This window comes from Schistocerca piceifrons, chromosome X, assembly GCF_021461385.2.
Source record: "Schistocerca piceifrons isolate TAMUIC-IGC-003096 chromosome X, iqSchPice1.1, whole genome shotgun sequence".
Classification (NCBI taxonomy): Eukaryota; Metazoa; Arthropoda; class Insecta; order Orthoptera; family Acrididae; genus Schistocerca; species Schistocerca piceifrons.
In genome coordinates, this window is record NC_060149.1 from 72,155,772 (window position 1) to 72,183,684 (window position 27,913).

Sequence of the window (27,913 nt, forward strand, 5' to 3'; positions counted from 1 at the left end):
GTTTTAATGACAGCCACTCCAATTCACGTATCATGTCTGTGACACTATCTCCCCTATTTCGCGATAATACAAAACGAGCTGCCCTTCTTTGTACTTTCTCGATGTCATCCGTCAGTCCCATCTGATGCGGATCCCACACCGCACAGCAATACTCCTGAATAGGACGGACAAGCGTTGTGTAAGCAGTCTCGTTAGTAGACCTATTTCACCTTCTAAGTGTTCTGCCAATGAATAGCAGTCTTTGGTTTGCTCTACCCACAATATTATCTATGTGATCGTTCCAATTTAGGTTATTTGTAATTGTAACCTCTAAGTATTTAGTTGAATTTACAGCCTTCAGATTTGTGTGACTTATCGCGTAATCGAAATTTAGCTGATTTCTTTTAGAACTCATGTGAATAACTTCATACTTTTCCTTATTAAGGATCAATTGCCAAATTCGCACCATACAGATATCTAAATCATTTTGCAAGTCGTTTTGATCATCTGATTACTTTACAAGACGGTAAATGACAGCATCATCTGCAAACAATCTATGACGGCTACTCAGATTGTCTCCTATGTCGTTAATATAAATCAAGAACAACAGAGAGCCTATAACACTTCCTTGGGGAACACCGGATATTACTTCTGTTTTACTCGATGACTTTCCGTCTATTACTACGGACTGCCATCTTTCTGACAGGAAATCACGAATCCAGTCGCACAACTGAGACGAAAGTCCGTAGACACGCAGTTTGGTTAGAAGACGCTTGTGAGGAACGGTGTCGAAAGCTTTCTGGAAATCTAAAAATATGGAATCAATTTGACATCCCCTGTCGATAGCACTTATTACTTCATGACTATAAAGAGCTAGTTGTGTTTCACAAGAACGATATTTTCTGAAACCGTGCTGACTATGTGTCAATAAATCGTTTTCTTCGAGGTACTTCATAGTGTTCGAATACAGTATATGTTCCACAACCCTACTGCAAATCGACGTTAATGACATAGGCCTGTAATTCAGCGGATTATTCCTACTTCCCTTTTTGGGTGTAGGCTTTTTCCATTTGGCACGAACTTTTGAGTGTATCAGTGCAAAAACTTGAAACTGTACGGCAGGCAATTACAGATTTATTAATGAAAATTTTCTTAATTTGTTTCATGATAGTTAAAACTGCACATGATATTTCAGGGAATCTGGCAGAAACAAGGAAAACAGAAATTCACTTAACATCAGTGTGTCATTCAAGCTTCCACTGCTGATGATAATGTTATTTGGAATCTATATAGTCAACGTTCCCAACGCTGTTTCCACAGGCCGTGTCAGAGATTGAAATCTTAAAGTATTAACAACAAGAACTCACGTAGAGGTCATTAGTGAAGTAACCGCGATAGTTTATACCGCTATTATTATTCTCAATTACCTGCTGTAGTCCAAATCACGGCCGCGACGTGTATTAACTCCCTCGCACATTAAAACTGTGCCAGACCCTCAGTATAAACCATCTGGAACCAGCACTCCACCAACAGAACCGCCTATGGCAGTTTATACCATGACTCAAATATTAGCCTTTCACTACGTCATTTACTTTTACTTTAATGTTTAAAATTGCATACTTCTGAATTTCCTGTACAGTGCTGTCCAGAATGAAAATTTTGCACAAAATTCGATATCTGGCAGCTATCAGTACTGTACTTTTGCTACTCATTTAACCCGGTACTCTACGGAAATATGTTTTCCTTCAAAACATGTTATACTTTGAAGTGTTTTAACTTTATTTCTACAATAGTTACATTGAAACTACAGCTATGCAGAACTACTGGACCTCTTTTACATCGAACACGAGTTTCTGTAAACAAACCTGTGTAATGTTCTGATAAGTCCGCTTCAGACTTGCGCGAATTCCTTGTGGTGGCTCGTTTGTAAATTTGATCGCCATCTGTGAAAACAAAGGAAAATTTAGGTAATTACTTTTATGCTACAACAAGAGTATGTATTGTTTGTGTTTATCGTAACTAAAACTATTGCCGAATTTGTTAGTTACCATAACCTGAAAAACGTTTCAGAGGAACAGTAAATACTGTACCAAGTTTTTCCGTTGTCATGAGATATCTCATTTTGGTTGTTAATCGCTTCAGTTCGAAAAGGCTACTGGCAACACTTGTAGCTGATCAGGACAATAAATTAAAAGATAAAATGCAAGTTAGTTTAATGTTATTTGGTCACTGTTCTGTAAAATACTGCACCAGACGCAGTGCAGCCCCGCTGCGTATGCTGCTCTCCGACGTAGGATGACTTGGTTGCTGTTCGTAATCAGCTGGAAGTCACCCTGACTACTGTCAAGCGATTGGAAGCTACTGCGAATGGGTGTTCAAATCAAATGGCTCTGAGCACTATGGGACTTAACATCTGAGGTCATCAGTTCCCTAGAACTTAGAACTACTTAAACCTAACTAACCTAAGGACATCACACACATCCATGCCCGAGGCAGGATTCAAACCTGCGACCGTAGCAGTCGCGCGGTTCCGGACTGAAACGCCTAGAACCGCTCGGCCACCGCGGCCGGCTGCGAATGGGTGTATTGGGAGAGCAGGCAAGAGTCATGTACCAGAGATACCAAAGATACTTCAGGTATCTCTTGCGGATTCTGTCTCTCCTGCAGGAAATATAGGATCTATCACCACACGGTCACTTGACTGTGAGTGCGTGTCAATGGAAGGTCTAGATGTCCTGTACAGTGAAGGCAGGGAGTAGGGACACCTCAGAATATCACACCCATCCCCACACCCAACAAGGCTGAGGCGATGTCTACAACTGAAACCGAAACTGAGATAGTGAGACTGACTTCACGCGTTAGGAGACGCGCTGAGTCCTATGTCAGTGGGAGGAAAATACAAAAAGTAGTAGTCTACTAATCATCAGCAATTTGAAAATACGGTTAATAATGATAACCTTAGGGAAATATCTGCAAGGGGTGGCAAGGAAGACTATGAGCACTCAGTGAATAAGCCTGGATGCCTCTTTCAACATGTTGTAGAGGCTATTTCGGCAGTCCTTGGGGTAACCGCAGATTGTAGCGTAATAGTGACAAACGATGCCTGTCGTCTGGATTTCGAAGTCGTACTTGGATCATTTCAGCGACTGGTAGAGAAGGCTGAGACTGTCTGCCTTGTCCATGGAGTTTCAGTGAAGCTCACACTCTGAAGAATTGTCTCCAAAACAGATCATGGCCCCATAGATCTGAGTCGAGTGGAAGGCTTGAAGCAGAGACCGAAAATGTTCTGTCACAAGCTGTGACTTCCTAGACATGCACCAGAGTGTTGAGAACTGTAAGGTGTCCCTAAATGGGTCAGCTGTGCACTACATATTATAGGCTGCTACCCAGGTATCTGAATGTGTGTGGTGTGCACGCAAAGATTCTTTTAGATTAGCCGACTTGCGATCCAGTCTAGATAACGATAAGTGTATGAGACCCGCAAACAGCAGTGAAAGATTCAAAGAAATGCTCCCCCCCCCCCTCCCCTACAAAGGTGAGAGGATGTAAATACTTGGGGTTAACTGCTGAAACATTGATAACATCGTACCAGAGTTTGAAGCACTCCTATACGACAGGGAAACTCACATATTACTAGGCACAGAAAGCAAGTGGAAAAGACGAAAAAAGATTAGGCTTTAACATCTCGTCGACATTGACGTCATTAGACACGGAGCACAAGCTCAGATTCTTTCAGGGTTCGGGAAGGGAATCGGCCGTACCCTTCCAAAGGAATCATTCCGGGAGCGTGTAGTGATTTAGGGAAATCAGGGAAAACCTAAATCTGGATGAGCGGGTACGGATTAGAACTGTCATGCTCTCGAATGAGAGTGCAGTGTGCTTCCACTGCGCTAGCTCACTCAGTAAAAAGCTGGTTAAAACCTGAAGTTAAGAGGAATGATATTTTTGGGGAAAATTTAAGCGTAGGGAAGAGTGTTATACCGAGACGATAGTGTACCTAGGAATACACGATATTTTTTGGTCGGTATTTCAGTCAAGTGAGCGAATTTAGACTCCCATGAAGAAATGCGCAATAGAGACCGCCATAAGCAGTTTTTGTCATTTTCTACAGCTTTTGCTGTTAAACATGAGATTGTGTTTTGCATAGCATTTGCAAGTATTTCGCTTTTTATGATTTAAATACTGTATAATTTATTAAAGCTATTTGGAATATACTGTTAATTCTTCAAGTACAGAATATTATAGCGAGTAAAATGCTCTATATTTTTAGAACTATTTGTATAACATGTGGGCAGTCGAGCCATACTTCGTCGGTCGTGCACCGTCTTGTATCTTGAAAAAGAAGAACGTCTGTTACCATGGAACGTTTGATATATATGCAAATGGACTGAGTTTCTCTAAAGTCTTGAAAAGAAATTTGTGTCACTTTCCAATAGCCTGAAAACGTATTTAATTTGAAACTGGATATTGGTAGTACTTTTGGTTTTTAATTGTGCAGTGTTGTTGTTTAACAGAGTAATAAAGTAACAGATAGACTATTAAATAACTATTGACAAAGTTTTCTCGATTGCAACACTTTTAAATTTCAATCGATTATTTACCCATAGATGCAGGACCTAGTTGTACCTTGGAACATGTTTTATATTTCTAAAACGTTAATTTTCTGGAGTAATTCTTTCAGTTTTAAAAAATAATGCATCAAATAAAAAGTGAAAGACATAATTTAAAAATGGAACATGAAAATATAATAATTTCTATTATTGTTTCAGATGGTTATATAATCTGTTTGAAACTCTCCAAGATAAGGATTTAGAGAATGCCAAGTTTTCTTGTTGTTAAGACATGCCAGAAAATGTGTTGATATCAATTTAAGTTCAAAAGCTTCACAAAAGTTTATTAGTCCTTTGCAATTTCCATTAGTCCTTTGATAAGCAAAGAATCAAAGCCTGGCGTTCCCACAAAACTACACAAAAGAATTCACCGCAGTCCAGAAACAGACTTCAAATATCATTCTATCTGTAAAACGCCATTATGAAAAAAATCAGACTAGTAGAAACAGAGCAGGAATTCAAGAAAACGACGCACAGTATTTCTATAGAATTTTTAGAGAAGAAAAATGTCAACATATCCGGCACCCAGACTCTGTTTCAGAGGACAAGATGGGATTCTGGAAATAAATAATAAAGAGAATTGTAAACCCTCAGCAAAAGACTTTCAAGATCTTTATATTACAAATTTCCCACAGTCGAATTCACATTTGAAAAATGTGAGCTAAATACAGAATCAGAAACCCCAACAATAGAAGAAGTTGAAAAGCAATACGTGAACTTAAAACAATAAAGCTACAGGGCAAGATAGGGTAGTAGCAGAAATGTGGAAAATAGGTGGTAAAAGTCTCACACATAAAAGTCGTAAAGTTTGAAATAAGGCCATATGTACTTGCTTACATATGACGCTGACTTCTCTGTTGTGTATTTGACTGGTCAGCGGAAAAATGGGCTCTGGAGGAAAAAAAGACCAATTTGTTCGTTTATTTATTAGTACAAATCCTTTCCGATCATTGTTTTTCCCCTCTGAGCCCCTCACTGTATGAAAATAAGCTTCTAGTAAGTTTGAATGCATACACGGGGCAACCACAGATGCATGACATACATTAGTGCAAAGTTTGTATTTGACAGTCTCTGTATAGTTCGATGTTTCTTCGGACATGCGTGCTGGCCGAAGGAACAGACTTTCCTGACGATTGACAGCTGTATTAAATTATGAAATGTATTCGCAAATTGCGAGTACAGCTACACAACAGCTATACATTTTGCTAGGAACATATGGAAACTTCTACTTGACTGGGACTCGAACCGTAATTTCCAGCGTGTCGGGAGCGATCCTCTTAACAGCTTCGGCTATCCGAGCAGACTTCCAGGACCGACGCCAGCCTCCAGATGTCCTTGTTCTACATCCCTAAGAGCTCGCACAATTTGTGATTCACGGAGAGGAAGAGACTTATTTAGTTTTCTCGCCGAGTTGCCTTACCTTTTGTATGAAACACATTAGTGCAGTATTTCTGTTTAACAATTTGTGTACAGTTCGATGCTATGTTCCTTCGGACAAGCACGTGCCCGACACTAACATATGTTTGAGTTGGTTTTGGTGGTATGCTCGGATAGCCGAAGTGGTTAAGGCGACCTCTCGCGACAATTAGAAAATCCGGGTATTGAGATCCAGTCCGGCACAAATTTTCATATGTTCACAGTAAATTGTATAGCTGTTGTGTGGCAGCGTTCGCAGTTTTCGAATACATTTCATGAACATTCGTGAATTGTATAGAACCACTGCCAACAAATTTCATGGGTAACTTTAGCAAATAAGGGAGACTAGAGGGTGAGTCAAGTTCCCAATTTTGTATTGCTGTGACTGCCCACCCCACAGGTTCCTTCCCTCACCACTCATTTGAACGTGGAGCTGTTTCTCGGCATCTGCCATGATAGACATCAGGTCTCCAGCGTGGTAAGTGAGACGCTGTTTTAGAGCTTCTTGCTTGGTTTGTGTATTCAAGTATCAAAATATTTTGTTTAGTAACAGTATCTTCTAATCCCTTTTCTTTCACAGTTATTTATGTTAAGGACGTAAGGCGAAATCTATTAATTTTGATAATTTTTGTCCATTCTGTGGATAGTGTGTAGTCTGATAATGATCACTTCGTGTGAGTTCCAGCTACACGTATGTGCCCAACTATAACAGGCCTTAAGTTTTTTTAGTTAATAAATTGTTAATATTTGGTTACAGATGATTCCCGTAGGATTTGTATCGCATTTGATTCAATTCTAGGGATTGTTTTTCTTGTGACTGTGATGTCCAGCTTTGTCTAAACCACCTCATGTTTTCCACGTGTCAAATGGTTCAAATGACTCTGAGCACTATGGGACTTAACATCTGTGGTCATCAGTCCCCTAGAACTTAGAACTACTTAAACCTAACTAACCTAAGGACATCACACACATCCATGCCCGAGGCAGGATTCGAACCTGCGACCGTAGCAGTCGCGCGGCTCCGGACTGAGCGCCTAGATCCACGTGTCCACAACTGACGAACTATGATACCTCCTGTGGTGTACCATATTAAATTTCGTGTAAGTATTTGAGTAGATTTGTGATTATTTTAGTAATTATTTCTTTGTTGTTAGCGTGTTCCCCCTCTGCCCGCCACCACCCTGAGAGCTCATGGATTCACCGCTAGCGAGCTACAGCATCCTCCATAGTACACTAACCATTGTCTGGTTGGTTCTTTCAATTATTTGAGGTTATCGTCCGTGATTGTGCGCTCTTAGTATGGGCTTCAACCGCATCCATGCTGCCTATTTATTGTACTAATCCACCAATAAAGGCAAGGGAGAAGTTTTGGTAGGATGTAAGCTTATTTTAGCGAGGTTTGTTTATGATTAGCGAGTATACCACTGTCCAGTGCCGCCCAGCGTGCTCATGGATTCACAACTAGCAAACAGTATTTCGTTTCATAACGTCGCTCGTGAAAGTCTGTGTATAGCAATTAACTGGATGCCATGTGCGTTATATTTTTTGTGAGCACTTTACGGAGTTCTTGAGATACAGTCCATGTAGACGTCCCTTTGACATGCGTGGCTCTCATCATTCAGTACGTTCGAACCTTGCTCAGCTTGCCAACCATAACTAGTAGTCCACGTGATTGCCGCCTGTTATGAAGTGCGTGAGTAACAGAGTCATTGAAGTATTCGAATCAGTCACCGGTCAGTCGTGTTGTTCATTCCTGATCACATCGCGTGTACCTAGGTAAACTAATTATGGGGTCAAGTATTCTAGTACGATTTTTTGACATGCCTACTTGCGTCTTGACTGCGTTAAATGTGCTCCAAAATCTTCCCGCAAATCCTTGGCTTTAAGAGAATTAATGTAGATTACAAACGAAAAAGCAAGCAAGTTAGTTCTTGGCACCTAAGCCATTGCTAGTTCCGACCAAATCACTTAAAAAAAATAAAAATAAAAAAAAGTTGAAATGTGTGTGAAATCTTATGGGACTTAACTGCTAAGGTCATCAGTCTCTAAGCTTACACACTACTTAACCTAAAATTTCCTAAGGACAAACACACACACCCATGCCCGAGGGAGGACTTTAACCTCCGCCGGGACTAGCCTCACAGTCCATGACTGCAGCGCCTTGCCGGACGGAGTGGCCTTGCGGTTCTAGGCGCTACAGTCTGGAGCCGAGCGACCGCTACGGTCGCAGGTTCGAATCCTGCCTCGGGCATGGATGTGTGTGATGTCCTTAGGTTAGTTAGGTTTAATTAGTTCTAAGTTCTAGGCGACTGATGACTTCAGAAGTTAAGTCGCATAGTGCTTAGAGCCATTTGCAGCGCCTTAGACCGCTCGGCTAATCTTGCGCGGCTAAATCACTTTCCTCCAGAAGGATTAACACGCTTATAATGTGAAGACGGAGGATTTGCAAAGTACTGAATATAAATAGGAATGAACTTAGTAAGGAAAACATAAAGTTACTTACGAAACGTTCCCTTCCCTGACTGCTCACATCCACTTGCGTTATCTATTGTGATATTAATTATTATTCCATGAAATATTTTACTAATAAATGTGGAATCTTTAAATGCTAAAATATGAAATAAAGTAATTCGAGTATCGTGCCAGATCATTCTTATATTAAGACGAGCTCTTAATGAAAGTATGGTTTAGAAGGCACATGCGATCTTATGATCTCGCCTAGGAAAGTTTACTACAAAAGAGAAACAAAATAATTGTAATGCTCGCTGCTTTCAAGCTCTTATAGATATTTGGCTGGAGCAAACAATCCCTAAAGAATGACCGTACGCCATAATCAACTCATTACACAAAAAAGTGGATAACACTGGTGTAAATAACTACAGAGGGATTTTAGTGCTGCCAGTCACTTGAAATTTTTTTTCGAAAATCATACTTTAAAATCTTGAACCCCAAACGAACCAATTAATTGCAAATATCGAGCAGGTTTTAGGAAAAGTAGATCCTGTGTGGAACAAATACTCGATCTCAAGCTAGTCTTAGAAATCCGCAATGGCAGAAGAAATTTGGAAATTTGTGGTAAGATCTTATGGGAATCAAAGTTCTGAGGTCATCGCTCCCTAAGCTTACACATTACTTAATCTAACTTGCTAAGGACAACACACACCCATGCCCGAGGGAGGACTCGAACCTCCGACGGAGGGAGCCGCGCGGACCGCGACAAGGCGCCCCAGACCACGCGGCTACCCAGCGCGGCGGCAGAAGAAGGATGATCACCTTTGTAGACTTCAAAAAAGCCTATGATTCAATAGGCAGATATACACTGTTTAATATTTCAGAAGGATTTAGAGTGGATAGAAAGACAAGTTTATTGATTAAGCCAACATTAACTGATATCTGTTCAGAACTTAAATTCCAAGGCGAAATGTCTGAACCGTTTGATATAAAGACAGTGGTCCGACATGGAGACGGACTGTCCCCCTTACTGTTAAATCTTGTATTAGAAAAAGGAGTTAGGAAATGGGAAAATGGAGTAAAGGAAATAGCCATTTACGCACTACGTGAAACTGAAATTCATTTATGATGCTTAGCTTATGCAGACGATCTACGGATCTTTTCAGACAACAGAGAGGAAGCGATAATACCCTTGAAAAACTCAATGAATAGCAACTAAAAGTGGATTCAATATTTCTTATAAAAAACCCAATAAATGGAAGGTTCTACTCGATATCTAGATGAACAACCTATCTTTACACAGTTTGGACAAATGTCTCAAGTATCCAACTTGAAGTACCTAGGAGAAATAATCCAGCCCTCTGGATTAAATCAGGAAGTAAACAAAGAGAGAATTATTAAATCACAAAATCTTATAGAATTCATGGAATAGGTAAATAAAAAATCAGTATCTCGTACTGTAAAAGTAAAACATTTAATCAAAGTAACAAAACCTGACACGTTATATACACCAGAGACTGCAATCATTGGAAGCAGATCATTAACTAAAGACACAGGAAAAGAAGAACGGAATATGCTTAGGAAAATGTTTCGTCCAGTTTGTGTTGAGGGAATCTGGATGAGACGTATGTATAGAGATTAATATCAAAATTTCGAAAAAATGTCTGATACTTTCACGAAAAGAATATTGAATTTTTATAGCCATAGTCTCAGAATGGACGATATTAGACTGATCAAAAGGATTCTCTAATTTGCCCTCTCAATGAAAGTTAAAAAGGAATGGATACTTGAAATTGAAAAAGATCTTCAGGAAACAGGCATTACAAACAAAATGCTACAGGACAGAATTGCAATCAAAACATTAATTGACAAGCATCACTTTAGAGCTAATCCCAAGAAAACATGGACAGAGAAAGTAAGAAAAACCGCAGTAAGAAGATGAAGAGATTTTGGGAGAAGAAGAAAGCAAGCACATCAGCGTATTAAGTTCAATCGCACTTCATAGCTGAGCAAACATTGTAAGAAGGAAAAGAAAGTAATAAACTTCTATTACAGGGATGACTAGAGGAGAAAGTGTGAAAAATGTATAAGTTGAAACTCTCTCCCTAATATCGAAAGTGTAGGTTAATGGGAAATGAAGGTGGTTTATTTGTCACAGTAGACAGGAAACTCAAATCTGAAGAAACAGAAACTGATGTCGCCTGTGAGATTATCTGGGCGAGATTCACTATCAGGGGTGGGCATAAAACTATAATTGGAGCATTATATCAACCACCAGTCTCATCTCCTGAAGTAATGGAAAACTTTAGAGAAAACCTCAGTTCGCTAATACGTGAATACCCCAATCATGCTATAATCATCGGATGGGACTGTAATCATTCGAGAACTGTAATCATCGGAGGGGATTTTAATCATCCAACAATCAGTTGGGGGTTAGCTACAGTTTTGCTAGTGGTGGACGTGACAAGAAATCCTGTGAAACATTACTGAATGCGTTCTCTGAAAACTGTCTACAACAGATGGTTTGTAAACCCACTCATGATGGAAATATATTAGATCGAATGGCAACAAATATACCTATCCTTTTTTGAGGATGTCCACATCGAAACTGGTATAGGTAACCATGAAGCAGTTGTAGTAAAAGTGGTAACCAAAGAAAAATGAGCAACTAAAAGAAGCAGAAGGATTTATATGTTTAGCAGACTAGATAAAGAAGCAGTAGTGCCATATCTCAATGAGGAACTTTGAGGTTTTACTGATGCACAGGAGGATGTAGGGGGCGCTGTGGTTCAAGTTTGAAAGAATAGTTGACCATGTATTGGATAGACATATGCCCAGTAGAACAGTTCATGATGGGAGGAACTTTTCATGGTATACAGTCACTGTAAAGGAACGCTAAAGAAACAGAGACTACTGAATAACAGATGTAAATCAAGCATAGGGATATAGATAGAGAGATGCTGAACGAAAAGAGTTTGGTTGTCAAGAGAGCAATGCGTGGAACCTTCAGTGACTACCCTAGTAGAATAGTGTTGAAAGATTTTTCACAGAACCTAAAGAAATTTTGGTCGTATGTAAAGGCTGTTAGTGACACCAAAGTTAGTGTCCAATCACCGCGAACGAGACAAGAGCCGAAATGAAGCACAAGATGAAATGTTTAGATCCGTTTTCAAATGTTCCTTTACAAAGGAGAACCTAGGAATGCTGTCGCAATTTAATTCTCGTACCACTGGAAATATGAGCGAAATCGATATTAACGCCAGTGGCGTTGAGAAACAGTTGAAATTACTAAAACTGGACAAAGCTCCAGGGCCCAATGGAATCTCTGTCATATTCCATAGTGAATTTGCGGCTAAATTACCCCCTCCCTTAGCTTTAATCTACCGTAGATACCTCGAACGAAAAACTTTGTCCAATAGTTGGAAGAAAACGCAGGTCACACTCGCAGGTCAAGACGGGTAGCCGAAATGACCCACAAAACTACCGTTCAGTACCCTTGACATCCATTTGTTGTAGAATCTTTGGATATATTCTGAGTTCAAACATAACGGGGTATCTAGAACAGAATGACCTTCTCCATGCCAGCCAGAGTGGATTCTGGAAACATTGACCATATGAAACTCAACCCGCACTTTTCTCAGATGACATAATGAAAGCAATGGGTCAAGCAGTCAGGTAGATTCAGTATTTCTCGATTTCCGAAAAGCATTTGTCTCAATACCACGTCTTCGCTTATTATCTGAAACTCGATCGTATCGGGCATCAAGCGAAATTTGTGAATGGCTTGAAAATTTTTTGGTATGGAGGAAGCAGCAAATTGCCTTGAATGGAGAATTATCAACAGATGTAGAAGTAATCCTGGGCGTGACCCAGGGAAGTGCTGTTCATGTATATTAATGACCTCACTGACAATATAGACTGGGAGACTCAAACGTTCATAACGGGTGGCAGGGACAAAAAATCCAGTGAAATTTTTTTAAGTGCTTTATCTGAAAACTATCTTGAGCAATTAAACAGAGAACCGACTCGTGGCGGTAACATATTAGACCTCCTGGTGACAAACAGACCCGAACTATTTGAAACAGTTAACGCAGATCAGGGAATCAGTGATCATAAAGCGGTTACTGCCTCGATGATTTCAGCCGTAAATAGAGATATTAAGAAAGGTTGGAAAATTTTTCTGTTTAGCAAAAGTGGACAAAAAGCAGATTACAGAGTACCTCATGGCTTAACACAAAAATTTTGTCTCAAGTACAGATAGTGTTGAGGATCAGTGGACAAAGTTCAAAACCGTCGTACAATATGCGTTAGATGAGTATTTGCCAAGCAAGATCGTAAGAGATAGAAAAGAGCCACCGTGGTACAACAACCGAGTTAGAAAACTGCTGCGGAAGCAAAGGGAACTTCACAGTAAACATAAACATAGCCAAAGCCTTGCAGACAAACAAAAATTACGCGAAGCGAAATGTTGTGTGAGGAGGGCTATGCGAGAGGCGTTCAATGAATTCGAAAGCAAAGTTCTATGTACTGACTTGGAAGAAAATCCTAAGAAATTTTGGTCTTATGTCAAAGCGGTAGGTGGAACAAAACAAAATGTCCAGACACTCTGTGACCAAAATGGTACTAAAACAGAGGATGACAGATTAAAGGCCGAAATAATAAATGTCTTTTTCCAAAGTTGTTTCACAGAGGAAGACTGCACTGTAGTTCCTTCTCTAGATTGTCGCACAGATGACAAAATGGTAGCTATCGAAATAGACGACAGAGGGATAGAGAAACAATTAAAATCGCTCAAAAGAGGAAAGGCCGCTGGACCTGATGGGATACCAGTTCGATTTTACACAGAGCACGCAAAGGAACTTGCTCCCCTTCTTGCAGCGGTGTACCGTAGGTCTCTAGAAGAGCGTAGCGTTCGGAAGGATTGGAAAAGAGCACAGGTCATCACCGTTTTCAGGAAGGGACGTCGAACAGATGTGCAGAACTATAGACCCATATCTCTAACGTCGATCAGTTGTAGAATTTTGGAACACGTATTATGTTCGAGTATAATGATTTTTCTGGAGACTAGAAATCTACTCTGTAGGAATCAGCATGGGTTTCGAAAAAGACGGTCGTGTGAAACTCAGCTCGCGCTATTCGTCCACGAGACTCAGAGGGCCATAGACACGGGTTCCCAGGTAGATGCCGTGTTTCTTGACTTACGCAAGGCGTTCGATACAGTTCCCCACAGTCGTTTAATGAACAAAGTAAGAGCATATGGACTATCAGACCAATTGTGTGATTGGATTCAGGAGTTCCTAGATAACAGAACGCAGCATGTCATTCTCAATGGAGAGAAGTCTTCCGAAGTAAGAGCGATTTCAGGTGTGCCGCAGGGGAGTGTCGTAGGACCGTTGCTATTCACAATATACATAAATGACTTCGTGGATGACATCGGAAGTTCACTGAGGCAATGTAGACAAGTGTAATGTGCTGCGAATACATAGAAAGATAGTTCCCTTATCATTTAGCTACAAAATAGCTCTGTATGTACAGAACAGGGAATCAGTGATCATAAGGCCGTTGCAGCATCCCTGAATATGGAAGTTAATAGGAATATAAAAAAAGGGAGGAAGGTTTATCTGTTTAGCAAGAGTAATAGAAGGCAGATTTCAGACTACCTAACAGATCAAAACGTAAATTTCTGTTCCGACACTGACAATGTTGTGTGTTTATGGAAAAAGTTCAAGGCAATCGTAAAATGCGTTTTAGACAGGTACATGCCGAGTAAAACTGTGAGGAACGGGAAAAACCCACCGTGGTACAACAACAAAGTTAGGAAACTACTGCGAAAGTAAAGAGAGCTCCACTCAAAGTTTAAACGCAGCCAAAACCTCTCAGACAAACAGAAGCTAAACGATGTCAAAGCGTAAGGAGGGCTATGCGTGAAGCGTTCAGTGAATTCGAAAGTAAAATTCTATGTACCGACTTGACAGAAAATCCTAGGAACTTCTGGTCTTACGTTAAATCAGTAAGTGGCTCGAAACAGCATATCCAGACACTACGGGATGATGATGGCATTGAAACAGAGGATGACACGCGTAAAGCTGAAATACTAAACACCTTTTTCCAAAGCTGTTTCACAGAGGAAGACCGCACTGCAGTTCCTTCTCTAAATCCTTGCACAAACGAAAAAATGGCTGACATCGAAATAAGTGTCCAAGGAATAGAAAAGCAACTGGAATCACTCAATAGAGGAAAGTTCACTGGACCTGACGGGATACCAATTCGATTCTACACAAAGTACGCGAAAGAACTTGCCCCCTTCTAACAGCCGTGTACCGCAAGTCTCTAGAGGAACGGAGGGTTCCAAATGATTGGAAAAGAGCACAGATAGTCCCAGTCTTCAAGAAGGGTCGTCGAGCAGATGCGCAAAACTATAGACCTATATCTCTGACGTCGATCTGTTGTAGAATTTTAGAACATGTTTTTTGCTCGAGTATCATGTCGTTTTTGGAAACCCAGAATCTACTATGTAGGAATCAACATGGATTCCGGAAACAGCGATCGTGTGAGACCCAACTCGCTTTATTTGTTCATGAGACCCAGAAAATATTAGATACAGGCTCCCAGGTAGATGCCATTTTTCTTGACTTCCGGAAGGCGTTCGATACAGTTCCGCACTGTCGCCTGATAAACAAAGTAAGAGCCTACGGAATATCAGACCAGCTGTGTGTCTGGATTGAAGAGTTTTTAGCAAACAGAACACAGCATGTTGTTATCAATGGAGAGACGTCTACAGGCGTTAAAGTAACCTCTGGCGTGCCACAGGGGAGTGTTATGGGACCATTGCTTTTCACAATATATATAAATGACCTAGTGTATAGTGTCGGAAGTTCCATGCGGCTTTTCGCGGATGATGCTGTAGTATATAGAGAAGTTGCAGCATTAGAAACTTGTAGCGAAATGCAGGAAGATCTGCAGCGGATAGGCACTTGGTGCAGGGAGTGCCAACTGACCCTTAACATAGACAAATGTAATGTATTGCGAATACATAGAAAGAAGGATCCTTTATTGTATGATTATATGATAGCGGAACAAACACTGGTAGCAGTTACTTCTGTAAAATATCTGGGAGTATGCGTGCGGAACGATTTGAAGTGGAATGATCATATAAAATTAATTGTTGGTAAGGCGGGTACCAGGTTGAGATTCATTGGGAGAGTGCTTAGAAAATGTAGTCCATCAACAAAGGAGGTGGCTTACAAAACACTCGTTCGACCTATACTTGAGTATTGCTCATCAGTGTGGGATCCGTACCAGATCGGTTTGACGGAGGAGATAGAGAAGATCCAAAGAAGAGCGGCGCGTTTCGTCACAGGGTTATTTGGTAACCGTGATAGCGTTACGGAGATATTTAATAAACTCAAGTGGCAGACTCTGCAAGAGAGGCGCTCTGCATCGCGGTGTAGCTTGTTCGCCAGGTTTCGAGAGGGTGCGTTTCTGGATGAGGTATCGAATATATTGCTTCCCCCTACTTATACCTCCCGAGGAGATCACGAATGTAAAATTAGAGAGATTAGAGCGCGCACGGAGACTTTCATACAGTCGTTCTTCCCGCGAACCATACGCGACTGGAACAGGAAAGGGAGGTAATGACAGTGGCACGTAAAGTGCCCTCCGCCACACACCGTTGGGTGGCTTGCGGTGTATAAATGTAGATGTAGATGTAGATGTCAGCAACTGGAAGCAGTTAATTCCATAAATTATCTGGGAGTACGCATTAGGAGTGATTTACGTAAAATGGAATGATCATATGAAGTTGATCGTCGGTAAAGCAGATGCCAGACTGAGATTCATTGGAAGAATCCTAAGGAAATGCAATCCGGAAACAAAGGAAGTAGGTTACAGTACGCTTGTTCCCCCACTGCTTGAATACTGCTCAGCAGTGTGGGATCTGTACCAGATAGGGTTGATAGAAGAGATAGAGAAGATCCAACGGAGAGCAGCGCGCTTCGTTACAGGATCATTTAGTAATCGCGAAAGCGTTACGGAGATGATAGATAAACTCCAGTGGAAGATTCTGCAGGAGAGACGCTCAGTAGCTCGGTACGGGCTTTTGTTGAAGTTTCGAGAACATACCTTCACCGAAGAGTCAAGCAGTATATTGCTCCCTCTTACGTGTATCTCGCGAAGAGACCATGAGGATAAAATCAGAGAGATTAGAGCGCACACAGAAGCATACCGACAATCCTTCTTTCCACGAACAATACGAGACTGGAATAGAAGGGAGAACCGATAGAAGTACTCAAGGTACCCTCCGTCACACACCGTCAGGTGGCTTGCGGAGTATGGATGTAGATGTAGAACATAAATAGTAACCTAAGACCTTTCGCAGATGATGCGGTTATCTACATGGTGGTCAGAAGCAGTCCGAAAAGCTTGTGAGGATGTTGCAGGGTAGATTGTGCTGAAAAATAATTGTTAACAAAAAAATGAGATACGGTGTGCCGTCTCCGAGTTAGTTAGCACTGAAGTTAGCCAATCTGGTAGTTGCGAACGCAAATTCAAGAGGCCCGCCAGAGACCGTGTCGCCAAACATGTTCATCATTTGATTTACTAAAACCGAACAAGAGAGAAATACAAAAATTGGACATGGTACGGTAGTAAGGATCGAACCCAAGCTGAAGGCTGAGTAATCTCGTCCGCTGTCATCTACACTGTGAGCACAAATGGTTCAAATGGCTCTAAGCACTACGGGACTTAACAGCTGAGGTCATCAGTCCCCTAGACTTAGAACTACTTAAACGTAACTAACCTAAGGGCATCACACACATCCATGCCAGAGGCAGGATTCGACCTGCGACCGCAGCAGCAGCGTGATTCCGGACTGAAGCGCCTAGAAACGCTCGGCCACAGCGGCCGGCACTGTGAGCACAACTGGCACTAATTGTATCTGGCGGGCCGCTTGAATTTGCAGGCACAACTGCCTGATTGGTTACCTTCAATCTAACTAACTCGGAAACGACGCAACGTATCGAATTTTTTCCTGAACAGTTATTACTCAGCACAACCTACCCTGCAACACCCTTACAAGCTTTTCAGACTGTTTTCCGATCACCGTGTATGATTATATACGGTCAGAAAGAAGCTGCATAAATATTCAATCAGATCTTGTTAAGATTCCAAATTTGTGCAAAGACTGGCGACTTGCTCTAAACGATGAGAAATGTAAATGTGTGGAGTTCACAAAACAAGAAGTCACATTATCCTGTTACTGTATCAATGAGTCACTGTTGGAATCGGTCAACTCATAAAATTATTTGGATGAAACAATTTGAAGGACGAACACGCGATCTCGGTCGTAGGCAAATCAGATGGCATGGTTCATTGACCGAATACTACGGAACTGCAATCAGTTTACAAAGCAGACTGCATACAAAGCACTCGTGCGACCCGTCCTAGAATATTGCTCAAGTGTGTGGGACCCGTACCAAATAGAACTGACAGCGGATATTGAACAGCTATAAGGAAGGGCAGGACGAAAGATCACAGGTTCTTTCATCCCATGGGAGAGTGCCAGGAAGATGCTGAAACAACCGAACTGGTAGACGCTCCTCGTGAAAATATAGTTCAAAAGTTTCTAGACTCAACTTTAAGTTATGAATATAGGAATATACAACCCCTACGTGTCGCTCCCATAGGAATCGCGAAGACAAGATTCGCGAAGAAAAGACTAGATTAATTACACTACTGGTAGAGGCGTTTAAACGATCATTGTTTCCACCCTCCGTACTTGAATGGAACGGGGAAAACCCTAATAACTGGTACAATGGGACTTACCATCTGCCATGTATTTCACAGTGGTTGACAGAGTGTAGGTGTGGATGTAGATGTTGGTTTTTATTACAAGAATTGATATGCATTGTAGCAAGCTGGTGATTTCTTCATTCGGCTTATTGTGGTTTACAGATTGTTTACTAAGCCAGAGAGCAATTGGCTATATTTTTGATAGGCCGGCCGGTGTGGCCGTGCGGTTAAAGGCGCTTCAGTCTGGAACCGCGTGACCGCTACGGTCGCAGGTTCGAATCCTGCCTCGGGCATAGATGTGTGTGATGTCCTTAGGTTTAAGTAGTTCTTAGTCTAGGGGACTGATGACCTCAGATGTTACGTCCCATAGTGCTCAGAGCCACTATAGGATGCCTGTATTAGGAAAAGAGCATTTAATATGCGATCTTATGCTTAAGTAAGTTAAAGACAAATAGCGGAGTTACGAATTGGTGTGAAGTTTATTGTAATTTTTAATTTACTGAAAAACGATTGTTGGCGCTTCAACCACCTGAAATATTGATGTAAGATCCAATTAACTCTGAGAATCAGAATTTAATGAAATATTTTATTCGATGAATTGGTTACTTCATGATCACCACAATCAAGATCTCGCGGTTTTCATGTGAAATTGTACTGCGAAGTAATTATAATGCCAATAGGGAACTGACAAAATATGTTTCAACGAGAGATTTGAAAAAAATTATTTGTTGTAGGTAAGGCAGATGCTAGTCTGATTTCATTAGAAGAATCCCAAGGAAATGTAATCTATCCACGAAAGGAGGAGCTTACAAACCCCTCGTTCAGCTGATTTTTTGAATATTGCTCGTTATTCTGAGAGTCAAGAGTTTGATTTGTAATGACGAGGCGTCGCTGAGACACAGATGGAACTCCAGTGGTAGACGCCACAATCAGGGGTATGTGCTCCGTGGAGAGGTACGCCACTGAAATTTCTAGAGAATCCGGCAGCACGTTACGTCGTTCTACACACATGTCACGAAATGACAGTGACGGCAAACTCAGAGCACATCGAGTTTATGCGCAAGCTAACCGACACTCGTACTCCTCACGCACCATTCGCCATTGGAACGGGTAAAGGGGTAAATAACAGTGATACCAAAAGTAGTCTCCATCATGCACTGAAGGGTGGTTCATGGAGTCGAGACATAGATATAAATGATAATGATTCATGATGAAAACAAATGCAAAATGGAAAACAGACTTATTTTCCCTCTGTCGATTGCTGTTATTATTATTTCAAAATGACAGGTTTCAGGCAATGTCGCCTACCTTCAGGTAGGTTAAACATTATAAAAACCAATAACAATTAGGTTCTATGTTTATAGTTTTACAGAGCTAAAAACTTTCCTATGTGATTCCAGTACAAATGTTGTATAACATACCATTTCTTGTAGTTATAGAGTGACAAATCTTTACAGAACTATCAGTTTCATTGTTATATACTTACATTCAGAGGTAGGTAAATGAAAACGAGGCAGATCGAAAGAAAGTAAGTAAACTGTTTATTATTTCAAAATTAATCGCCACAACTGTTAATAAATTTATCCCACTGTCAGACAAGACAGTCAATACCTTCATAGCAAAATGTTCGCGGCTGCCTACGGAACTTGTGAGCCGGCTAAGGTTGCCAAGGTTGTTTCAAGTACGCTGCAGATGGTTCGCTGGAAAGCCCTTACACATCCTCAATACAGCACCCATCCCTCCCCATGCGATTTCCGTATTTCTGAAGCCCTGAAGAAAAACATTTGTGACCGTAGATTTGCTTCGGGCGAAGATGTGCACGCCTGGGTACAATCATGGTTCTGTAGGCAACCGTAAACATTTTTCCATTATGACACTGATCGTCTTCTCTCACAGTAGGATAAATGTGGTAACAGTTATGTCGATTACTTTTGAAATATAAGGGGCGATCACAAAATTTCCGTTCGAAGGCCACACAGTTCAGAACCGGTGTGCTAATTACAAAAATTGCCACGAGCATTGAGGCAATCATCTCATCGATGTTGAAAATACCCGTTTGGTAGAACACCGTGTTCTGCTGCGTGAAGAAGTCCGTAAGAGCCTGCTGCCATCCTCATCCGACAGGGACTGAAGGCGCGATAATCGCACGGTAAGAGATCAAGCTATAGGGTGGTTGCTCGAGTGTATCCCACTTCAGTTGGCGTAACTTCTGCGTTACGGCATGTGCGATATGGGGACGCGCGTCATTATGAAGCAGCAACATCCCATTTCGACAGACATGGTGCCCCATATACACACATCAAAAAAAGATTTGCATCACCTCGGTTCCGAGAGTTCCGGAACCTCTACAGAAAATTGGAATAGAGATCAGCATAAACACCATTTCCGACCTTTTCATTGCTCATGAAAAGCATACATTACATGTTGTACCACCATACAGTGAGACCTTCAGAGGTGGTGGTCCAGATTGTTGTACACACCGGTACTTCTAATACCCAGTAGTACGTCCTCTTGCATTGATTCATGTCTGTATTCGTCGTGGCATACTATCCACAAGTTCATCAAGGCACTGTCCATCCAGATTGTCCCACACCTCAACGACGATTCGGCGTAGATCCCTCAGAGTGGTTCGTGGGTCACGTCGTCCATAAACAACCCATTTCAATGTATCCCAAGCATGAAACTTCCTGGCAGATTAAAACTGTGTGCCGGACCGAGACTCGAAGTCGGGACCTTGCCTTTCGCGGGCAAGTGCTCTACCAACTGAGCTACCCAAGCACTTGGGTAGCTCAGTTGGTAGAGCACTTGCCCGCGAAAGGCAAGGTCCCGACTTCGAGTCTCGGTCGGGCACACAATTTTAATCTACCAGGAAGTTTCATATCAGCGCACACTCCGCTGCAGAGTGAAAATCACATTCTATCCCAGGCATGTTCGATAGGGTTCATGTCTGGAGAACATGCTGGCCACTCTAGGCGAGCGATGTCGTTATGCTGAAGGAAGTCATTCACAAGATGTGCACGATGGGGGCGCGAATTGTCGCCCGTGAAGACGAATGCCTCTCCAGAATGCTGCCGATATGGTTGCACTATCGGTCGGAGGATGGCATTCGCGTATCGTACAGCCGTTACGGCACCTTCGATGACCACCAGCGGCGTACGCCACCCTAAAACAGCAGGGAACCACCAACTTGCTGCACTCGCTAGACAGTGTGTCTAAGGCGTTCAGCCTGACAGGGTTGCCTCAAAACACGTCTCCGACGATTGTCTGGTTGAAGGCATATGCGACACTCATCGGTGAAGAGAATGTGATGCCAATCCTGAGCTGTCCATTCGGCATGTTGTTGGGCCCATCTGTACCTCGCTGCATGGTGTCGTGATTGCAAAGACGGACCTCACCATGGACGTCGGGAATGAAGTTGCGCATCATGCAGCTCATTGCGCACAATTTGAGTCGTAACACGACGTCCTGTGGCTGCACGAAAAGCATTATTCAACATGGTGGCTTTGCTATCAGGATTTCTCCGAGCCATAATCCGTAGGTAGCGGTCATCCACTGCGGTAGTAGCCCTCGAGCGGCCTGAGCGAGGCATGTCATCGACAGTTCCTGTGCCTCTGTATCTCCTCCACGTCCGACCAACGTCGCTTTGGTTCACTCCAAGACGCCTGGACAGTTCCTTTGTTGAGAGCCCTTCCTTGCACAAAGTAACAATGCGGACGCGATGGAACCGCGGTATTCGCCATCTAGACCTGCTTGAACTACAGAAAACACGAGCCGTGTACCTCCTTCCTTATGGAATGACTGGAACTGATCGGCTGTCGGACCCTCTCCATCTAATAGGGGCTGCTCATGCATGGTTGTTAGCATCTTTGGGCGGGTTTAGTGACATCTCTGAACAATCAAAGGGAGTGTGTCTGTGATACAATATCCACAGTTAACGTTTGTCTTCAGGGGTTCTGGGAACTGGGGTGATGCTAAACTTTTTTTGTGTGGGTACATTAATATCCACAGTTAACGTTTGTGTTCAGGAGTTCAGGGAACTGGGGTGATGCTAAACCTTGTTTGATGTGGGTACATTCTTCACTCTCCGATGGATTTCTATCGGTATTTGTCATTGGCAGCCAAGAAAAGAATAACAGTACATCGGTCTTGTTTGGACGCATTTGGTAATAAATTCGCCATAGTTCACGTTTCCACATATACCGCACGGTCATCGGAAAGACACGAATGGGACGCTAATTCCTTGCCTGTATGCCGGTGCTTATATGTCCATATCGGAGTCGCACTACGTTGGAGATACGCTGCAGCAACGCCCTCAGATGGAATCTTTTTTATCGCCCCTTGTAATAAACAGTTTAGTTACCTTTTTTGGATCTGTCTCGTTATCATTTCACTGTCCCTTACACACACGCAACGTAGGATTGCGAAAGGAGGAGGAAAGAAACCGGATGCCTCATTACAAGGAACCATACCGGGAGTCCCCGGAACAGATTTTCTCGGAAAACATGATTCTGGGTGGGCGGACGGTGATTTGAACCACTGATATCCCGAATGCTGGTCCAGTGACTAAAACGCTGCACTCGGTGTGTATGTGTCGAACGAAGGCGACTGTGATGAGTATATGTGATGCTTTAGTGTTGTTGGCATGTTGATGTTGCTGTTGATGATGATGATAAGGAAAGGGAGATCGGGAAATTCGGTGCTGGCAGATAGACCAAACCTTTAGAGTAGCTTATCGTTTTCCATCGACGGACGTATCACCACCAACGCTATCACATGCCCTCACTCCATGAGACACTAGAGACTAGTTTGGAACTGAACCCAGTATCTAGCTGCAAACTGAGAACTAAGGAACTGTACACGACAGACTGTCCTCCCATTACCGGCGCATTCGGGAGGACGACGGTTCAGTCCCGCGTCCGGCCATCCTGATTTAGGTTTTCCGTGATTTCCCTAAATCGGTCCAGGCAAATGCTGGGATGGTTCCTTTGAAAGGGCACGGCCGACTTCCTTCCCCATCCTTCCCTTATCCGATGAGACCGATGACCTCGCTGTTTGGTCTCTTCCCCAAAACAACCCAACCCAACCCCCCCAACCCATTACCGGCAAAATATTAGCGTTGAAACTTGTATTCTCCACCAGAATTGGATCCGGTTGTCTCCAAATCGCGTGCCACTACGTAAGTGTGCATTAGCATCCGTGCCTATCAATACAGTAAACAGAAATAATATAAACTAAACTACTCCCGAACAGGCCATGGAGGCCCAACGGTACCGGTCGGCCGCCGTGTTATCCTCAGCCCACAGCCGTCACTGGATGCGAATATGGAGGAGCATGTGATCAGCACACCGCTCTCCCGGCTGTATGTCAGTTTCCGCGACCGGAGCCGCTACTTCTCAATCAAGTAGCTCCTCAGTAGCTCCACACAAGGGCTGAGTGCACCCCACCTGCCAACAGCGCTCGGCAGACCGGGAGGTCACCCATCCAAGTGCTAGCCTAGCCCGATAGCGCTTATCTTCGGTTGTCTGACGAGAACAGGTGTTACCACTGCGTCAAGGCCGTTAGCAAATAGAAATAATGCAGTAAGAAATAATTGTAGCGGCACTTGTAGTGCACGTACACTGATGTGACGAAAATCATGTGATAGCGATGTGCACATATACAGATGGCGGTTGTATCGTGAACACAAGGTATAAAAGGGCAGTGCAATGGCAGAGCTGTCATTTGTGCTCGGGTGACTCATGTGAAAAGGTTTCCGACCTGGTTACGGCAGCACGGCAGGAATTAACAGACTTTGAACACGGAATGGTAGTTGGAGCTAAGCGAATGGGGCATTCCATTTGGCAAATCGTTAGGGAGTTCAATATTCTGAGATGTACAGCGTCAAGAGTGTGCCGAGAGTACAAAATTTAGGGCATTAATCTCAGCATAGACAACGCAGTGGCCGACGGCCTTCAGATAACGTCCGAGAGCAGTTGCGTTTGAGTAGATTTGTTAGTACTAACAGACAAGCAACACTGCTTGAGATAATCTCAGAAATCGGTGGGGGACGTACGACGAAAGCATCCGTTAGGACAGTGCGGTGGAATTTGGCGTTAGTGGGGTATGGCAGCAGACGACTGACGCGAGTGCTCTTGCTAACCGCAGGATATTGCTTGCAGGGCCTCTGCTGTGCTCGCGACGATATCGGCTGGACCCTAGACGACTGAATAACTGCCGCGCGGGATTAGCCGAGCGGTCTAGGGCGCTGCAGTCATCGACTGTGTGGCTGGTCCCGGCGGAGGTTCCAGTCCTCCCTCGGGCATGGGTGTGTGTGTTTGTCCTTAGGATAATTTAGGTTAAGTCCCATAAGATTTCATACACATTTCCACATTTTTAGACTGAATAACTGTAGCCTGGTCAGATGAGTCCCTGGTTTCAGTTGGTAAGAGCTGATAATAGCGTTCGAGTGTGGTGCAGACCCGACTTAGCCGTGGACCGAAGTTGTTAAGCTGGCGGTGCGGTGGCTACATAATGGTATGAACTGTGTTTACACGGGGTTGACTTAGACGTCTGGTCTAACTGAAATACATTGGGACGATTTGCAACCACACATTGATTTCATGTTACCAAACAACGACGGAATTTTTATGAATGACAATGTGTGGTGTCACCAGCCCACATTTGTCTGCAATTGGTTTGAAGAACGTTCTGGACAGTTCGAGTGAATGGTTTGGCCATCCAGATCGCCCGACATGAATTCTATCGAACATATATGGGACAGAATGAGATTTTCACTCTGCAGCGGAGTGTGCGCTGATATGAAACTTCCTGGCAGATTAAAACTGTGTGCCCGACCGAGACTCGAACTCGGGACCTTTGCCTTTCGCGGGCAAGTGCTCTACCATCTGAGCTACCGAAGCACGACTCACGCCCGGTACTCACAGCTTCACTTCTGCCAGTATCATCTTCTCCTACCTTCCAAACTTTACAGAAGCTCTCCTGCGAACCTTGCAGAACTAGCACTCCTGAAAGAAAGGATACTGCGGAGACATGGCTTAGCCACAACCTGGGGGATGTTTCCAGAATGAGATTTTCACTCTGCAGCGGAGTGTGCGCTGATATGAAACTTCCTGGCAGATTAAGGTTCGCAGGAGAGCTGTAAAGTTTGGAAGGTAGGAGACGAGATACTGGCAGAAGTAAAGCTGTGAGTACCGGACGTGAGTCGTGCTTCGGTAGCTCAGATGGTAGAGCACTTGCCCGCGAAAGGCAAAGGTCCCGAGTTCGAGTCTCGGTCGGGCACACAGTTTTAATCTGCCAGGAAGTTTCATATATGGGACAATTCATTCATGCAGAAAATCCTACACCGGCAACACTTCTGCAATTGTGGATGGTTGTGGAAGCAGCATCGCTCAGTATTTCTGCAGAGGACTTCCAGCGACTTGTTTAGTCGATGCCAAGTCGAGTTTCTGCACTACGTCAGGAAAAAGGAGGTCCGATACGATATTAAGAGGACTTTTATAACCTCAGTGTCAATTTCAGTACCGCGCTTGACATCTGATTCACTCCTCCTCTTCCCTCTTACCGAGCGAGGTGGCACAGTGATTAGCGCACTATATTCGGATTCGGAAGGACTGCAATTCAGACAACCGTCTGGCCATCGTGATTTTCCTAGATTGCTTAAGGAAACTGCCGGGATGTCCCCTTGAAAAGAACACTGCTGATTTCCTTTACAATTCTTCCACAATACGAGTTTATATCCGTCCCTAACTACCTCGTCATCGACGGATACTTAAAACCCAATGATCCTTACTTCTTCCTTCCTGCGCAGTCCGCGTGGTTCGTTCGTGCAGATCCCCACGGCAATGATCTGTCCAAGCAGCTGTGCAACTAACCTGCAGCAGAGCGATGGGAAACTGAGTGTGGACCTCGGTAGTCATCCAGAGACGAAAGCTTTCGTGTATATTTTCCGTCTCGACGAGCGCGTCCATGGCTTCGCTGCAGAATGGCAGCGACAGGTGAATGTTCTGCAGCAGCACCCAGCCGCCGCCCGCCATCGAGTCGCAGATGAGCCTGCGGGCGCACAGCTCTTGTCCCTGTCCCATCGACACCGCCCGCAGTGCTGTAAAACACGTGCATACTTGGTTCACACTAAAGTACAAAAAAATATACTACTCGCCATTAAAATTGCTACACCAAGAAGAAATGCAGATGATAAGCGGGTATTCATTGGACAAATATATTACACTAGAACTGACATGTGATTACATTTTCACGCAATTTGGGTGCATAGATCTTGAGAAATCAGTACTCAGAACAAAAAAATGGTTCAAATGGCTCTGAGCACTATGGGACATAACATCTATGGTCATCAGTCCCCTAGAACTTAGAATTACTTAAACCTAACTATCCTAAGGACAGCACACAACACCCAGTCATCACGAGGCAGAGAAAATCCTTCACCCCGCCGGGAATCGAACCCGGGAACCCGGGCTCGGGAAGCGAGAACGCTACCGCACGACCACGAGCTGCGGAGCCCAGAACAACTACCTCTGGGCGTAATAACGGTCTTGATACGCATGGGCATTGAGTCACACTGGGCTTGGATGCCGTGTAGAGGTACAGCTGCCCATGCAGCTTCAACACGATACCACAGTTCATCAAGAGCAGTGACTGGCGTATTGTGACGAGCCAGTTGCTCGGCCACCATTGACCAGACGTTTTCAATTAGTGAGAGATCTGGAGAATGTGCTGGCCAGAGCAGCAGTCGAACACTTTCTGTATCCAGAAAGGCTCGTACAGGACCTGCAACATGCGGTCGTGCATTATGCTGCTGAAATGTAGGCTTTCGCAGGGATCGAATGAAGGGTAGAGCCACGGGTCGTAACACATCTGAAATCTAACATCCACTGTTCAATGTGCAGCCAATGCGAGCAAGAGGTGACCGAGAGGTGTAACCAATGGCACCCCATACCATCACGCCGGGCGGTACGCCAGTATGGCGATGACGAATACACGCTTCCAATGTGCGTTCACCACATTGTCGCCAAACACGGATGCGACCATCATGATGCTGCAAACAGAACCTGGATTCATCCGAAAAAATGACGTTTTGCCATTCGTGCACCCAGGTTCGTCGTTGAGTACACCATCACAGGCGCTCCTGTCTGTGATGCAGCGTCAAGGGTAACCGCAGCCATGGTCTCTGAGCTGATAGTCCATGCTCCTGCAAACGTCGTCGAACTGTTTATGCAGATGTTTGTTGTCTTCCAAGCGTCCCCATCTGTTGACTCGGGGATCGAGACGTGGATGCACGATCCGTTACAGCCATGCGGATAAGATGCCTGTCATCTCGACTGCTAGTGATACGAGGCCGTTGGGATCCAGCACGGCGTTCCGTATTACCCTCCTGAACCCACCGATTCCATACTCTGCTAACAGTCATTAGATCTCGACCAGCGCGAGCAGCAGTGTCGCGATACGATAAACCGCAATCGGGATAGGCAACAATCCGACCTTTATCAAAGTCGGAAACGTGATGCTATGCATTTCTCCTCCTTACACGAGGCATCACAACAACGTTTCACCAGGCAACGCCGGTCAACTACTGTTTGTGTATGAGAAATCGGTTGGAAACTTTCCTCATGTCAGCACGTTGTAGGTGTCGTCACCGGCGCCAACCTTGTGTGAAT

At 43.5% G+C, this 27,913-nt stretch overlaps 1 protein-coding gene across 1 annotated transcript in view; it reads right to left on the reverse strand.

The window, feature by feature from the left end:
• The window catches only part of LOC124722180 (dynein axonemal heavy chain 5), an 843,802-nt gene that overhangs the window by 108,734 nt on the left and 707,155 nt on the right, over positions 1 to 27,913 (reverse strand). The window contains exons 67-68 of the mRNA XM_047247380.1: positions 26,117 to 26,343; positions 1,845 to 1,922 (exon numbers count right to left, since the gene is read on the reverse strand). Coding sequence (XP_047103336.1) covers positions 1,845 to 1,922; positions 26,117 to 26,343 — 305 coding nt within the window. The remainder of the gene's footprint in view (positions 1 to 1,844; positions 1,923 to 26,116; positions 26,344 to 27,913) is intronic.